This window comes from Oncorhynchus kisutch, linkage group LG14, assembly GCF_002021735.2.
Source record: "Oncorhynchus kisutch isolate 150728-3 linkage group LG14, Okis_V2, whole genome shotgun sequence".
NCBI classification, from domain to species: Eukaryota; Metazoa; Chordata; class Actinopteri; order Salmoniformes; family Salmonidae; genus Oncorhynchus; species Oncorhynchus kisutch.
Genome location: NC_034187.2, coordinates 21,803,308 through 21,821,231, shown reverse-complemented (window position 1 = coordinate 21,821,231; position 17,924 = coordinate 21,803,308). Strand labels below are relative to the sequence as shown.

Sequence of the window (17,924 nt, the reverse complement as noted above, 5' to 3'; positions counted from 1 at the left end):
CTTAGTTACCAAAAGCAAAGGCTTCATTTTTCTATGATCAGCTGAACGTGCTTTTATTAAACAGCCCCCTGTTTTTCAGAACTCACCTCTAACAAAGAGGTGGGCACCTCTCTCACCCCGTGACCATGGCGTGGTGGGCGCACCGTGCCAGCCTACGACCCAATTTGTTCCTTCCTACCCAGACAGGTGGACACTGTGTTGTTAATCTCACCGAACCATCACAGTTGGCACTGCTACCCATGACACACAGAGGCAGACACAATGCCACACACATTAATCAGCTGTGAAAGCACTTACTGTACGCATGTTACGCTAATGCCTGAGTGTGAGAACCGTGTGTGTGTTTGGCACTTTAAATGGATATATGGGTGTGTCTGTGTGTGACTGAGCTAGCCTTTAGTCTCTCATTCAGCCACCCTTAGCAAAACGATTAACCAAATAAAACTGATACACGACACAAGAGGGATTCTGTTCTGGCAATAATCAAAAATGTGTTTTTATCCTCCCAAACACGGAAAATTGCTTTGACTAAAGTGGGATTAATATTACAGCTTTATCAAATGATCCTGGAGGAAGGGGGGTGATGGGGGGGGTGATGGGGGGTGATGGGGGGGTGATGGGGGTGATGGGGGGGTGATGGGGGGGTGATGGGGGGGGTGATGGGGGGTGATGGGGGGTGATGGGGGGTGATGGGGGGTGATGGGGGGGTGATGGGGGGGTGATGGGGGGTGATGGGGGGGTGATGGGGGGTGATGGGGGGGTGATGGGGGGTGATGGGGGGGTGGTGGGAGGGTGGTGGGGGGGGTGATGGGGGGGTGATGGGGGGGGGTGATGGGGGGTGATGGGGGGGTGAGGCACTTGGGATCCGACAACAGAGTCAATTCTGCTAATTAACTGCCAATTAGCAGTCCCTAAATGAGAGGATCATGGTGCCTGTGTTGGCAGCGCCCGGTAAGCACACACACAAACACACGCAAGCACACACACACAAACACACACACACAGGGAGAGATAGAGATAGACATCCACCTGGCAGCTCCACACTCCAGCTGTATATTTAGAAGTCCAGGAGCACAAGATGGCCACCGTTGGGACTCCCAGTTCACATCCAAAAAAAGGCCTGACATTTCCATCTGGGTCAAAGTTAAATGGATAACCAGCAACTTCAGTCAACTATCCCACCAATGCAGGAGAAAGAGAGGGTGAGAGAGGTTGAGGAAGAGAAACAGAGAGAGAAGAAGAGAGGGTGGAAAGGAACTCAAATGCCTCTCTGTAAAACCCCAAAATGCTTAGATGAGTGAGAGGATATAAAAAACACAAGATGGTGTCAGGCCAATTTCATATCTTTACATTACATTTGGAAAATATGAGTTATTATTTAGCATTTCATAACAGCTCCAGACGCCAAGATGGAGGGTCGTAAAAAATGGTAAAAATCATAAAAGGCCCTCTTTCTAAGTGCCTCATTGGGCTTTCTCAAGGGGGAGGAAAAAGCTTGCAGTAAGTGAAGTAACAAAAGCTGGCCTTAGTCTTCTTTTCATCCACCAGACACCACTATAGACACATGTTGTGTATCCAGTTCATCCACACCACTAATAAGATGTTGCATGTGAATCTAAAGCAGCATATGGCTCTCTACTGTGAGTCCAAGTCTGAGGGAGGGAGGGAGGGATGGATGGGGGGGTAGCATGCTGAGAAGGGAGTTCCACTGCAGTCAGGCTAGATGCTAGCTAGCACACTAACTACAGTACGACAGGCTTGACTACAGCGAGCAGATTGCGAGAATAAAAATCGAAACTTTACTGACTCTGGCAGGATGGGGGGAAAAACGGCGTGGTGCGGTCCAAGACTGTGACATCACTCAACACTTTCCAGGGGTGCAGACCCCCATATCCCCCCCTCGAAAGCCCCCCGTATCACCTCACTTTGCCTCTCCTAGATCCTAGAGATAACATCAGCCTGACAATCACCAGCCTTGGCATCAATGGGCACTTGGCGCCATGGTGTGCCAGATATCCATCTCCTTATCATGTGACCTGTGTTCTGACAGGGGCCAAAGGTTGTACCAGATCCGCCCCTGTGTCTTAATAACTCACTCATTGTACTCCTTGCTGTTGCTAATTAGAGACTCTCTCTGTGTGTGTGTGTGTGTTTTCGCCAGTGACGAGTCGGAGAAGAAGAAATCGTGTGTGGCTCAGTGCTCCAGTGCAATGACACTCAGTCATTATGGCCTCAGAGCCATGCTCTCTCTCTCTCTCTCTCTCCCTCTCTCGCTCTCACTCTGACTGTCTCTCTTTTTCTATCCCTCCCTCCCTCCCACCCCCCTTTCTCCCTCTCTGTGCCATGGACATGTCCTTCCTGCCTGTGAGATGAGGGAATAATGAGGGTGTTGCTCTCTTCTGTCTTCTGTCATCGGAATCATCTTTCAATGGCTGAGTAATAACCCAGAATGTGTGTGTGTGTGTGTGTGTGTGTGTGTGTGTGTGTGTGTGTGTGTGTGTGTGTGTGTGTGTGTGTGTGTGTGTGTGTGTGTGTGTGTGTGTGTGTGTGTGTGTGTGTGTGTGTGTGTGGGTGTGTGTGTGTGTGAGAGGGTAAATAATGGCAGGGTCAGTGTGTTGATGGTGGTGAGCGGGGGTATGTCATGCTGAGCCTGATGCTGAGACATGAAAGGATCCGGTCAGGCCCCATTTAGCCCAGATTGATAGAAGGACACAGAGCTGTTGCATTCTGCTCATAATGACAACTGCAGCTGGATTCTATATTGTGGATTCTTGCCTCCAGTCCCCGCGCTGTTCCAAGGCATCTCAACCTGAGCCAAGGCCTGCAGATTCACCTCCTCTGCTAGGTAGAACCTGTAGTCACGATCCTCACCCTCCTTTTCAATTTCAATTAAATGCTGCAATGTTTTCTGACCACTCCCCAATACCGTTAGCATGATGCTAATCTTCAGACTCTAAGCAGAACAAACAAGGCACTAACTAATGGTAAACTAATGTTCCCACTACACTGTACACACAGTGTCTACTCTACAAACACAGAGGGTGCAGTGTCACTCTAACTACTAACACACACAGTGTATGAGGAACAATTAACCCCACCTCCTCCATTGCAAATCAGTGCAGTGACTAAGTGTACTTTAACCGGAACCTTTTGTTCCATATTAGCAGCACTAAGCTAATGGGGTGTTGGTGGTATAAGCAAACAGGTGAGGTTGCTAGCTAATGCAGGTGACACATATTTGCTACCAGCTAGCAATTTTAGCCTATTAGCTTGCAGGTCTAATACATTGTAAAGCCTTGTCTTTCTAGGGGTAGGGGGGGTACCCTTGGGACCCACCTATCCAGTTGTGGTGAGGGGCAGGTAAGTGTGCAGGGGGAGGTTCGTGAAGGGCTTAGCAGGGTGAGATGGAGAGAGAAGGAGATGTGCCGTCCATTGACACTACACAGAGCGCCCTTGTGCCCTCCTTGGGTAGCGATTGTGCCGGCGGACAAAGCCGTGATTCAGCACACCCTTACCAAAGGGAGAGAGCTGGAAACTGAAGACGGCAGTCGTCCCTCATTCTCCCTCTCTTTTCCCTCCCTGTGTCTATCTCTCTGTCGCGAGCCAATGACCCGGCAGCGCCCCAAATCAAAGGGAAGCAACACACAATGCACTCACTCAGAGGCCTTTTTATTTCATATGCTGAAATATCCTCTGTCATATCCTGGGTGGAAGGAGGAACCATCTCTTAGGCTCCTGGCCCTGTGAGGAAACGACACCAGTCCAGAGGGAGAGGGGCCTGTGGGCCGAGGGGATGGGGCCCAAACAAAGGGATATTTAGCTCTAACTCACCACACCTTCACGCCTGGTTATAAAAACAAAACTCAGCGCATCCTATCTGTGGCTCATCTTTCGTGCCCCGTAAAACACCAAAAAACATGGTGGTGGCTCCCCTTGACTCACCTCTACTGCACAATGCCACCGGAGACATGCCCACAGAAGTCCCAATAAGCCCCTCTTTATTTGTGGAAACATATTCCTGATGTGTTCTTGTTAGCTAGCACAAATATATAAGTGCAACAAAGGCATTTTCAGCCTGTTTAGAAATGAATCGGTGACATTTCGTGTGGCTGGGGTTTGGACATCAAGGCCTCCATGAATGGAGACACTATCTATCTGTCTCTCTCTGTCGCTATTTCTCTCTCTCTCTCTCTCTCTCTCTTGCTCTCCTTCCTCTCAGGTTAGTAGACTATTTCTGCATTAATCACCATGACACAGGCAAGGCAACTCAATTTTCTGCTCCTGTAGGTAAGGTGCGTGGCGTCTCGAAACAGCGGCACGGCGATGCATGAAAAAGGCAAGCGGGGGCTAATCTTTGGTTACTGGTGTAATTGAAATGCTATCCACACTGTAGGGGGCATTAAAGTCTGATAACAGCGGTTCCTGTGGCCAATTTAAGTAGCTTGACTTCTGCTAAAAGAGAGAGAGAGAGAGAGAGGGGGGAGAAAAAAATGGTCTGACAGATAAGGCAGACAAACTGAACTAATTCTCCAGGCATGTTTCTCATTGTGATCCAGGAAAAATGAGAAAATAAATGAATCATGGAACCCAAAAAATCTATTGACCCTCGGGTGTCTTGTCAGGCTGGGAGTGTGATAAACCTAAAAGCTTGCTTAATGTCGGCCCGCCTGTACCCGACAGATAGAGCACTTTGTAAATGAACCCGCTTTGATAAATATATTAAGGAGAGCTGCGAATAAAAGGCAGGGACTTCTCATTTGTAAATAGAACCCTCGCTACATGGAATTAGAATGATAAAATGGGGTTCCATGTAATTAAGTTTGTGTAAGACCTGAAATCCGTGCAAATACCTTCCCAGAATTCTGAAAGGAAGTTGTCAGTTCAATTAATCTGAACATCACCCCGAGAATGAACTGAACAAAATGAAGCCTCAGATAAAACCTGGCTAGTATTTGGATAAGTAATTCCTGTATCATTTCTGCTTCTGTGATCATTTTATTTAATCCACCACCCCCAGTTATATGCTAAGCCATCTACAAAGAGACTGCTGGCCAGGCCACCGAAACCTTAATCCACCATATAGCATGTGTAACATGGGGTGGGGGCGGCTGGTGGGTTTGGCTTGTGTGGCGGTGCTGGTGGTACTGGTAGTGGAAGTAAGGTGGGGGGGTAGTGTATTCTGGTGGTATTGGTAGTGGAAGTAAGGTGGGGGGGTAGTGTATGCTGGTGGTACTGGTAGTGGAAGTAAGGTGGGGGGGTAGTGTATTCTGGTGGTATTGGTAGTGGAAGTAAGGTGGGGGGGGTAGTGTATTCTAGTGGTATTGGTAGTGGAAGTAAGGTGGGGGGGTAGTGTATTCTGGTGGTATTGGTAGTAGAGGTAAGGTGGGGGGGTAGTGTATTCTGGTGGTATTGGTAGTAGAGGTAAGGTTGGGGGGGTTAGTGTATTCTGGTGGTATTGGTAGTAGAGGTAAGGTGGGGGGGTAGTGTATTCTGGTGGTATTGGTAGTAGAGGTAAGGTGGGGGGGTAGTGTATTCTGGTGGTACTGGTAGTGGAAGTAAGGTGGGGGGGGGTAGTGTATTCTGGTGGTATTGGTAGTGGAAGTAAGGTGGGGGGGGTAGTGTATTCTGGTGGTATTGGTAGTGGAGGTAGGGCGGGGGGTAGTGTATGATCTGGTGGTATTGGTAGTGGAGGTAAGGTGGGGGGGGTAGTGTGTGATCTGGTGGTATTGGTAGTGGAGGTAAGGTGGGGGGGTAGTGTATGATCTGGTGGTATTGGAAGTAGAGGTAAGGTGGGGGGGTAGTGTATTCTGGTGGTATTGGTAGTGGAGGTAAGGTGGGGGGGTAGTGTATGATCTGGTGATATTGTTGGTGGAGGTAAGGTGGGGGGGGGGGTAGTGTATGATCTGGTGGTATTGGTATTTGAGGTAGGGCGGGGGGTAGTGTGTGATCTGGTGGTATTGGTAGTGGAGGTAGGGCGGGGGGGTAGTGTGTGATCTGGTGGTATTGGTAGTAAAGTGGGGTAGTGTATTCTGGTGGTATTGGTAGTGGAGGTAAGGTGGGGGGGTAGTGTATTCTGGTGGTATTGGTAGTAAGGTGGGGGAAGTGTATTCTGGTGGTATTGGTAGTAAGGTGGGGGTAGTGTATTCTGGTGGTATTGGTAGTGGAGGTAAGGTGGGGGGTAGTGTATTCTGGTGGTATTGGTAGTAGAGGTAAGGTGGGGGGTAGTGTATTCTGGTGGTATTGGTAGTGAAGGTAAGGTGGGGGTAGTGTATTCTGGTGGTATTGGTAGTAGAGGTAAGGTGGGGGGGTAGTGTATTCTGGTGGTATTGGTAGTGAAGGTAAGGTGGGGGGTAGTGTATTCTGGTGGTATTGGTAGTGAAGGTAAGGTGGGGGGTAGTGTATTCTGGTGGTATTGGTAGTGGAGGTAAGGTGGGGGGGTAGTGTATTCTGGTGGTATTGGTAGTGGAGGTAAGGTGGGGGGGTAGTGGTATTGGTAGTGGAGGTAAGGTGGGGGTAGTGTATTCTGGTGGTATTGGTGGTGGAGGTAAGGTGGCGGGTAGTGTATTCTGGTGGTATTGGTAGTGAAGGTAAGGTGGGGGGTAGTGTATGATCTGGTGGTATTGGTAGTGGAGGCAAGGTGGGGTGGTAGTGTATGATCTGTTGGTATTGGTAGTGGAGGTAAGGTGGGGGGGTAGTGTATGATCCGGTGGTATTGGTAGTGAAGGTAAGGTGGGGGGCTAGTGTATGATCCGGTGGTATTGGTATTGGTAGTAGAGGTAAGGTGGGGGGGTAGTGTATTCTGGTGGTATTGGTAGTGAAGGTAAGGTGGGGGGTAGTGTATTCTGGTGGTATTGGTGGTGGAGGTAAGGTGGGGGGGTAGTGTGTGATCTGGTGGTATTGGTAGTGGAGGTAAGGTGGGGGCTAGTGTAAGATCTGGTGTTATTGGTAGTGGAGATAAGGTGGGGGGGTAGTGTATTCTGGTGGTATTGGTAGTGGAGGTAAGGTGGGGGGTAGTGTATTCTGGTGGAATTGGTAGTGGAGGTAAGGTGGGGGGTAGTGTATTCTGGTGGTATTGGTAGTGAAGGTAAGGTGGGGGGTAGTGTATGATCTGGTGGTATTGGTAGTGGAGGTAAGGTGGGGTGGTAGTGTATGATCTGTTGGTATTGGTAGTGGAGGTAAGGTGGGGTGGTAGTGTATGATCTGTTGGTATTGGTAGTGGTGGTAAGGTGGGGGGGTTGTGTATTCTGGTGGTATTGGTAGTGGAGATAAGGTGGGGGGGGGTAGTGTATGATCTGGTGGTATTGGTAGTGGAGGTAAGATGGGGGGAGTAGTGTATGATCTGGTGGTATTGGTAGTGGATGTAAGGTCGGGGGGGGAGTGTATGATCTGGTTGTATTGGAAGTGGAGGTAAGGTGGGGGATGGTGTAATCTCCTGGTATTGGAAGTGGAGGTAAGGGAAGGTGGGGGGTAGTGTATTCTGGTGGTATTGGTAGTGAAGGTAAGGTGGGGGGTGGTGTATTCTGGTGGTATTGGTAGTGGATGTAAGGTGGGGGGGTAGTGTATTATCTGGTGGTATTGGTAGTTGAGTTAAGGTGGGCGGGTAGTGTATGATCTGGTGGTATTGGTAGTGGAAGTAAGGGAAGGTGGGGGGGTAGTGTATGATCTGGTGGTATTGGTAGTGGATGTAAGGTGGGGGAGGGGGGTAGTGTATGATCTGGTTGTATTGGAAGTGGAGGTAAGGTGGGGGGTGGTGTATTCTGTGGTATTGGTTGTGGAGGTAAGGTGGGGGGTAGTGTATTCTGGTGGTACTGGGTAGTGGAGGTAAGGTGGGGGGGTAGTGTATTCTGCTGGTGTTGGTAGTGGAGGTAAGGTGGGGGGGTAGTGTATTCTGCTGGTGTTGGTAGTGGAGTTAAGGGAAGGTGGGGGGGTAGTTTATGATCTGGTGGTATTGGTAGTGGAGGTAAGGGAAGGTGGGGGGGTAGTGTATTCTGGTGGTATTGATAGTAGAAGTAAGGTGGGGGGGTAGTGTATTCTGGTGGTATTGGTAGTAGAGGTAAGGTGGGGGGTAGTGTATTCTGGTGGTATTGGTAGTGGAGGTAAGGTGGGGGGTAGTGTATTCTGGTGGTATTGGTAGTAGAGGTAAGGTGGGGGGTAGTGTATTCTGGTGGTATTGGTAGTAGAGGTAAGGTGGGGGGTAGTGTATTCTGGTGGTATTGGTAGTGGAGGTAAGGTGGGGGTAGTGTATTCTGGTGGTATTGGTAGTAGAGGTAAGGTGGGGGGTAGTGTATTCTGGTGGTATTGGTAGTGGAGGTAAGGTGGGGGGTAGTGTATTCTGGTGGTATTGGTAGTAGAGGTAAGGTGGGGGGTAGTGTATTCTGGTGGTATTGGTAGTGGAGGTAAGGTGGGGGGGTAGTGTATGATCTCTCCTTTTTGCTTTAACCATATCAAAGTGAATATATGTATATCAAACAGCAGAGACCTGTGACTTAATGCTAAACACTTTGTAGATAAAGCCGTAACATCCTGATCGCTCGCATTCAGGGATGCCACAGAGGTAGTGTGTGTGTGTGTGTTTGTATGTGTGTGTGTGTGTGTGTTTGTATCTGTCTGTGTGTGAGTGTGTGTGTGTTAGGAGGGGGGAGTGTACATAAACGGTTTTCACACTTTAGGAGTCTTAGCCGTCTTGGCTGCCGAGTGGGAAGAGGGAGGAAAAGGCTTTTGAAAATGAAAGGCAGAGCGATGCTGGTGGCAGAGATAGGATATGAAGACTTGACTCACCAGTTGTTTACTTGTAAGATGGTGAGGCCTGTGTCTTGGGCTAGCTGCTTTTTCTGTTCTTCAGAAGGGTACGGGTGCTACAAGAGAAAGACAGAGAGATAGACGAGATGGGTTTTCTTTGTACAACGAGATGAACATAAATATTCATGTAGCACATAACACAGAAAAAGAGAGAGAGAGCCGAGGCATGGATGTTGTATCTCCCAGTCATTATTATGTACAGGTGCATTACATTCTGTGTGTTCTGGTATAACATGTATTGTTTAGGTGAATACTATACATTCCCATGAGCTACACCCAACCTGCCCCTCCCTATGTATAGACATGACATACAGAGCACACATAAACACCCACATATGAACACACACACACACACTAACTGCACAAATCAGTGCAAACTTCTGAAGAGTTGGCCAAACAAGTTTGTCAAAATTGACGACTGTGATAACCCTTCCCCATCCCCTCCCACACACACACTGACAAGACTCAAACACACACACACACACACACACACACACACACACACACACACACACACACACACACACACAAATACACACACGCACACACACACACACACACACACACACACACACACACACACACACACACACACACACACACCACACACACACACACACACACACACACACACACACACACACACACACACACACACACACACACAGCCACTCTCCCCTCAATCTCCAGTGTCTTAGAGTGCCTTTTGTAATACAATATAACAGAATGAGTGGGTGAAGATCTGACTATATTCATTTCTTCCCTGAATGTCTAAAGGAAAAATATGCTACTGGGATGTCTGTTTCACAGAGAGCAGTTGAAAGCAGCACCTGAGAGCAACAGAACAGGGTGCTAGGAAATGTCTCTTCTCTCTTGCCAACACTTCTACCTGCAAATGTAATTCTCCGAGTGGAGCTGCAATGATACTATCTGTGTTAGTTTCAATATAGCAAATATGAGATGATATAAATGGCAGACCTTGGACCTGTTGTGTCTGTCTGCTCTCGCTACAACAGTGATCGCTGGTGACAGATGTCTTTAAGGGACAGATTAGGCTATGCGTTTCATTCAGCCGCTCCGCACACATGAAACACACACACACATACAGTGCCTTGCGAAAGTATTCGGCCCCCTTGAACTTTGCGACCTTTTGCCACATTTCAGGCTTCAAACATAAAGATATAAAACTGTATTTTTTTGTGAAGAATCAACAACAAGTGGGACACAATCATGAAGTGGAACGACATTTATTGGATATTTCAAACTTTTTTAACAAATCAAAAACTGAAAAATTGGGCGTGCAAGATTATTCAGCCTCTTTACTTTCAGTGCAGCAAACTCTCTCCAGAAGTTCAGTGAGGATCTCTGAATGTTCCAATGTTGACCTAAATGACTAATGATGATAAATACAATCCACCTGTGTGTAATCAAGTCTCCGTATAAATGCACCTGCACTGTGATAGTCTCAGAGGTCCGTTAAAAGCGCAGAGAGCATCATGAAGAACAAGGAACACACCAGGCAGGTCCGAGATACTGTTGTGAAGAAGTTTAAAGCCGGATTTGGATACAAAAAGATTTCCCCAAGCTTTAAACATCCCAAGGAGCACTGTGCAAGCGATAATATTGAAATGGAAGGAGTATCAGACCACTGCAAATCTACCAAGACCTGGCCGTCCCTCTAAACTTTCAGCTCATACAAGGAGAAGACTGATCAGAGATGCAGCCAAGAGGCCCATGATCACTCTGGATGAACTGCAGAGATCTACAGCTGAGGTGGGAGACTCTGTCCATAGGACAACAATCAGTCGTATATTGCACAAATCTGGCCTTTATGGAAGAGTGGCAAGAAGAAAGCCATTTCTTAAAGATATCCATAAAAAGTGTCATTTAAAGTTTGCCACAAGCCACCTGGGAGACACACCAAACATGTGGAAGAAGGTGCTCTGGTCAGATGAAACCAAAATTGAACTTTTTGGCAACAATGCAAAATGTTATGTTTGGCGTAAAAGCAACACAGCTCATCACCCTGAACACACCATCCCCACTGTCAAACATGGTGGTGGCAGCATCATGGTTTGGGCCTGCTTTTCTTCAGCAGGAACAGGGAAGATGGTTAAAATTGATGGGAAGATGGATGGAGCCAAATACAGGACCATTCTGGAAGAAAACCTGATGGAGTCTGCAAAAGACCTGAGACTGGGACGGAGATTTGTCTTCCAACAAGACAATGATCCAAAACATAAAGCAAAATCTACAATGGAATGGTTCAAAAATAAACATATCCAGGTGTTAGAATGGCCAAGTCAAAGTCCAGACCTAAATCCAATCGAGAATCTGTGGAAAGAACTGAAAACTGCTGTTCACAAATTCTCTCCATCCAACCTCACTGAGCTCGAGCTGTTTTGCAAGGAGGAATGGGAAAAAATGTCAGTCTCTCGATGTGCAAAACTGATAGAGACATACCCCAAGCGACTTACAGCTGTAATCGCAGCAAAAGGTGGCGCTACAAAGTATTAACTTAAGGGGGCTGAATAATTTTGCACGCCCAATTTTTCAGTCTTTGATTTGTTAAAAAAGTTTGAAATATCCAATAATGTCATTCCACTTCATGATTGTGTCCCACTTGTTGTTGATTCTTCGCAAAAAAATACAGTTTTATATCTTTATGTTTGAAGCCTAAAATGTGGCAAAAGGTCGCAAAGTTCAAGGGGGCCGAATACTTTCGCAAGGCACTGTACATGTATGTGTAACAGTATAACTTTAGACCGTCCCGTCGCCAATACCCGGGCGCGAACCAGGGACCCTCTGCACACATCAACAACAGTCACCCTCGAAGCATCGTTACCCATTGCTCCACAAAAGCCGCGGCCTCTGCAAGGGGAACAACTACTTCAAGGAATGTCACCGATTGAAACGCTATTTAGCGCGCACCGCTAACTAAGCTAGCCGTTTCACATCCGTTACATATGCATGGCATGCACCCCTCCTCCCTCTCCCTCTCCCATCCCTTCCACCTCCTCCCTTTCCCGCCCCTCCTCCCTCTCCCACCCCTCCTATCTCCTCCCTCTCCCATCCCTCCTCCCTCTCCCTCTCCCATCCCTCCTCCCTCTCCCACCCTTCCTCCCTCTTCCCACCTCTCCTCCCTCCTCCTTCTCCCACCCTTCCTCCCTCCTCCCTCTCCCACCCCTCCTCCCTCTCCTTCTCCCACCCTTCCTCCCTCTTCCCACCTCTCCTCCCTCCTCCTTCTCCCACCCTTCCTCCCTCCTCCCTCTCCCACCCCTCCTCCCTCTCCCCTCTCTCACCCCTCCTCCCCCTCCCACCCCTCCTCCCTCTCCCATCCCTCCTCCCTCTCCCACCCCCTCCTCCCTCTACCACCCCTCCTCCGTCTCCCACCGCTCCTCCCTCTCCCTCTCCCACCCCTCCTCCCTCTTCCCTCTCCCACCCCTCCTCCCTCTCCCACCCTTCCTCCCTCCTCCCTCTCCCATCCCTTCTCCCTCTCCCACCCTTCCTCCCTCCTCCCACCTCTCCCCCCTCCTCATTCTACCACCCCTCCTCCGTCTCCCACCGCTCCTCCCTCTCCCTCTCCCACCCCTCCTCCCTCCTCCCTCTCCCACCCTTCCTCCCTCCTCCCACCTCTCCCCCCTCCTCCTTCTACCACCCTTCCTCCCTCTCCCTCTCCCACCCCCCTCCCTCTACCACCCCTCCTCCCTCTCCCACCCCTCCCTCCCTCCTTCTACCACCCCTCCTCCATCTCCCACCGCTCCTCCCTCTCCCTCTCCCTCTCCCACCCCTCCTCCCCCCTCCCTCTCCCACCCTTCCTCCCTCCTCCCACCTCTCCCCCCTCCTCCTTCTACCACCCTTCCTCCCTCTCCCTCTCCCACCCCCCTCCCTCTACCACCCCTCCTCCCTCTCCCACCCCTCCCTCCCTCCCTCCCTCTCCCACCCCTCCTCCCTCTCCCACCCCTCCCTCCCTCCCTCCCTCTCCCACCCCTCCCTCCCTCCCTCTCCCACCCCCCTCCCTTCCTCCTCTCCCACCCCTCCTCCCTCTCCCACCCCTCCTCCCTCCTCCTCTCTCATCCCTCCTACCCCCCTCCCTCTCCCACCCCTCCTCCCTCCCTCCTCCTCTCCCACCCCTCCTCCCTCTCCTCTCCCATCCCTCCTACCCCCCCTCCCTCTCCCACCCCTCCTCCCTCTCCCACCCCTCCTCCCTCCTCCTCTCCCACCCCTCCTCCCTTCTCCTCTCCCATCCCTCCTACCCTCCCTCCCTCTCCTACCCCCACCCCCTCTCCCACCCCTCCTCCCTCTCCCACAACAACCTTTACTTTGTTTCTTCCACCAGATCGGTTCAGGAAATGAATATGACAGCAACTTCTAGCAATGTCAGTTTGACCCTATACTTTTCAATATAACATTACTTCAAAATGGAATTGTTGCTCAATAACCATTTCCTAATTTACAGCTACAACAATATACACAATATAATAGATCTTGTTCTATCCTCTCGGTAGAACAAACACTAGAACATTTCTTCAGGTAACATTGTCTGTCTCAATTTGCCCATTTGAATGAAATGAAAGAAGAGGAAACATTTGAGGAATGTGCTCAATAACAAACAGGGCTGGGATTGGACAAATAATGAACCCAGGCTGCAAGGAGGATTCATCTGATTTCTACTTGTGTATGCAGCACTTTTAATATGCTAAAATCATTAACAAAGAAAGATGATAATGCTTACATAGAAATACATTGTTTGATTGCCAGGTGCTGACATTACCTTGGCTGAGTCAGTCAGGGCTTTTTTTCTGTGTGTGTGTGTGTGTGTGTCTCCACCTTTATGTTTGTTTTTTCCCTTTCATCCCTGCACAACAGCATGTAATAAGAGTAGGGACCTTTCCTCCCTCTCCCTCCACTCTCAGTTTGCCTGGCTTTTTCACATTAGCAATGACCTCGGCCACACACACACACACACACACACACACACACACACACACACACACACACACACACACACACACACACACTAATGGGGAGCGGCGGTGAGGAGAGCAGACAGGGCCAGATTGGAAATGGGAGTGGGTCATTTACATTGTATTAAGGTTTCCTCAGCCTCTCGGGCTCAGACCCCGTCATCAATCGCCCCACTGTCAGCCGGGCCGGGTGATAAATACAGCGGGCCGTGTCATGCCGTGGCCAGCAGAACCACATAATAAATGGTTTGAACAAATAAGAAAGATGCCTCATCAAGGAGAGTGGGGATGTTAAAGCCCCTTGCTGCAAGAAGCCCTGAGTATGGAGATTTACTCTGACCACATAGACACAACACTAAAAAATCCTATTCCTCCACCAGACCCCCCGCCTCACATACACTATACTCACACACACACACACACACACACACACACACACACACACACACACACACACACACACACACACACACACACACACACACACACACACACACACACACACACACACACACACTGTGTCTTACAGTTTACAGCCACCCCCCCTATTCATTCTTCCAGATCCCCTCCTCCTCCCTCTCTCTTGTTCCCTACTGTTTTTATGACTGAGAGACTGCAGGCCACCCACACGTTAACGTTGTGGCAGCTTTCCTTTAAGCATGGGGGCTCTGAAAATCGCGGCCACACAAAATGGAGAGTCTAGGAGGTAATAAAGGCTGGGGTGTAGAGCAATGCTGTGTACACACAACCCAGAGAACTAGGCCATCATCGTAGGCTAGCTGTTACATGGCCACAGCAGCCATGAAACTTGAGAAAGGGTATTTAGCCTTCTGAGCAACCTCATCACGTTAATGGCCTCCGCAAAAAAATCGACGACAGTAAATCACCAATGTCAAACAACAAATATGAAAACCCGAGAAAGATATCCTCTGAGTGAGAGACAAATGTGTTAAGTCGAAAATAATAAATCATTCAGTGTTTTTGATTGGTGATTGGTTTTCTCTTTCCTAAGATGTCCGCCCACCGTCAGAAGTGTGTGTGTGACATGATTTCTAAATGGATGGAACACAAACCAAACCCAAAAGGATCAAAGAGGTTATTGAAAATCTCCCTCAGCTAGCTTTGAATGGAATCAATAGAGCGAGTTACAAACACCAAAACCAATATCCTGAAAATGTAAACCGCACCATCCAGTCTATAAATAATTAGGCCTAGAAATGAGCGCTGCATTTTATTTCCCAATACAGCGCGGGGCCGGCCTCCTGCAATGGAAACAGCTCTGTTAATTACGCAGAAGCACGTTAATGGCACAAGCATGCGCTACACCACCATGCTCCTTTAATTTCTACTATCTGACCCACAGATACACCCTGCAGTACACACACACACACATACAAACACACACATACAAACAATTCACAGGTGGACCGTGTTCTGCCAGACTGAGATCTTGTGCGTGTGTGTGTGTGTCGGCTCTGTTGGCCAGATTACAGGGTGTGAAGCTCTCTGTGCTCTCTGATAGTGCTGAATGTAATGGCCCCTGCGGTTGCTGCACATTACCAGCTGAGCTAGGCTTCCATCATCGCTGTCACTCCTCCTGCAGACCCACCCATTGAAATCTACTGGATGTATTTGCTATGTATCAAATGTATATACAGTACAGTGTTAATCCCCACAACACACTGCCCCCTATACATCCCCAGCCATTACCCTGTCCTCTCACCCGCACCCCTTCACCCCCATCCCTTCACTACTGCAGACCCTAGCTGATGGATGACATCATCAGCGGCAGGGCCAGTGTGACATGGTGACATCACTAGTGTGAATTGTTTGTATTTTGTGTGTTTGTATGTGTGTGTGTGTACTGCAGGGTGTACCAGGCCACAGAGTCGAGGTGTCCTGCAAACCCATTCCATGCTAATGAATCCCTCCCAGGAAATCACAACCCATTGGCTGTTTACCCCTGATGCCATGGCAACACACCACCAACCATTTGTTTGTTTCTCTGCATTGTGTTGATTGGTGTGATTTTGTCCCATCCTTGTCACTATAGGCTTATTAAAACAATATATCTTTCCAATCTTTATTTCAACAATATTTAATAACAACGCCACTTAGTAAACCGATGTGATAACTGTCTAAGTGTCAAATATTTTTGACAGTATTGCTTATTGTGTTGATAGGGTTTGGTGGGACCATATTGCAATCATGTGTGTGTGGATCTTATATAGTGCTCTATGCAGCAATGTATTATTCAAATGTAGGATTTCATATATTTTCCAAATTGATTGCAATCTTATTTGTGTTTTAATCAAAGTGACAATAATAATATTCACGGTCTAAATAAAGATAATAAAATAAAGCCATGACATTTTAATATGCATTCTGCATAGAGTTGGAGTAAGATTACCACATTTTAATATGCATTCTGCATAGAGTTGGAGTAAGATTACCACATTTTAATATGCATTCTGCATAGAGTTGGAGTAAGATTACCACATTTTAATATGCATTCTGCATAGAGTTGGAGTAAGATTACCACATTTTAAATATAAATATGCCATTATTAATATTATGACAGATATGACTTTTATGACAAATGACAATGAGATTGAATAGACAGAGGCATTCCATATACACTGAGTGTACAACACATTAAGAACACCTGTTCTTTCCATGACATAGACTGACCAGGTGAAGGTCATGATCCCTTATTGATGTCACTTGTTAAAGTGGCAATATGTATTTTTTTGAGCGTCCCAACCAAATTCGCATAGAAATTAGAGTTATAGATCTATCATTCTACTTGAAAGCATGTGTAACTCAATATTAGGAAGGTGTTCCTAATGTTTGGTTTACTGAGTGTAGATCTGATACATATGGCATACATATATCCAATTTGACAATTTGAAGTTACCACTCATAGTTTGATTACTATGCACCGTAGCAAGTTTTCGTTTGTGATGGGAATGCATTTCATCATGAAAGCCATTTCCTTGAATTGTTGAATTTAGTTCATCAGCCTGGAGTCTTACAAAGTCAAATGGACTGACAATTGACAATATAATAATTGTTACATTCTAGCTATTTCATTATAGTCCATTTTTACTTTTAAGACTGAAATGTAGGTCTATATTTTGCGAAACCTTGCTTGTTGTTGAAACTCAAAGACACGTTTTTTGGCGGCTGTGTACTTCTTTCCTCTCCTCTGCTCTTCCTGTGTCTGTGTGTCTTTGTGTGGGGGATTTTAGGTGGGTGGAGGGGGTTGGGGGGGGGGGGGGGGGGGGTTAGTGTTTGTTTTATTTTCCGGGGAACTAAGCTTCTTCCTGACAACAGGGAGAAAACAGGCAAGAATGCCACATGACTCAATGACTCAACCTCTGTTGCTTTTAAACTGTCTGACACTATGCCAGACAAGCAGACGCACACAAACACACAAACACGCATGCATGCACACAGTCTCACACAACCATCCAGCAGGAATCCAGACCCCATCCATTCCCTATACACATACACCATAGCCTCTGCTCTATACCAGCCATACATACCACTGTATTCCATTCTATAGATTACAGTCTGCTACAGTCATAACTCAACTCAGCTCAACAATCGCTGGCTGGCCTCCTGCATTGGGCTCCCTGCCCCCAGCCAGTCAGCCCATTTGCTCTATACCATCCATTTATGTTCACTGGAGATGGTGCAAGTTTCTAGAGCAGCTACTCCAGAATACCCCCACACCTGCCAAGCAAACTGTTGCCCCTGTGAAGGAGGGAGGGAGCAGGGGGAGGGAGGTTGGGTGGGAGGGAAGGTGGGGGGCAGATGAGCAAACAGAGGTGCTGAGGCTCATGGTAATGGCCTACACCCAGCAGCCAATCAGAGGAGAGAGAGTTTTACGATGTACTGTACTGTATATCTCCTGATGATAACATCCTTCTTATCAACTACGTAAGGAACGATCCGCTGTGGGAAAAGTAGAGTGTGGTGTTACCAAAGACTTGAACAGAATATGGGGAGCAGTTGGATGGAGTGGTTGGGGAGACCCTTGTATCTGTGGGGACAAATGGCTCACATGGTTGTGTGTGTGGTTTTCCAGACTCTTGTCTCAGATGTGGCCCTCAGCCATAGAGATGGGCCTGTTTAATCATCTGATCAAGTGCA

At 48.1% G+C, this 17,924-nt stretch overlaps 1 protein-coding gene across 3 annotated transcripts in view; it reads right to left on the bottom strand.

Moving 5' to 3' along the window:
- The window catches only part of LOC109904182 (homeobox protein Meis2), a 130,104-nt gene that overhangs the window by 28,917 nt on the left and 83,263 nt on the right, over positions 1 to 17,924 (bottom strand). For all 3 annotated transcript variants that reach the window (XM_031788021.1, XM_031788020.1, XM_031788022.1), the window contains exon 9: positions 8,779 to 8,855. In XM_031788021.1, the coding sequence (XP_031643881.1) occupies positions 8,779 to 8,855 (77 nt within the window). The remainder of the gene's footprint in view (positions 1 to 8,778; positions 8,856 to 17,924) is intronic.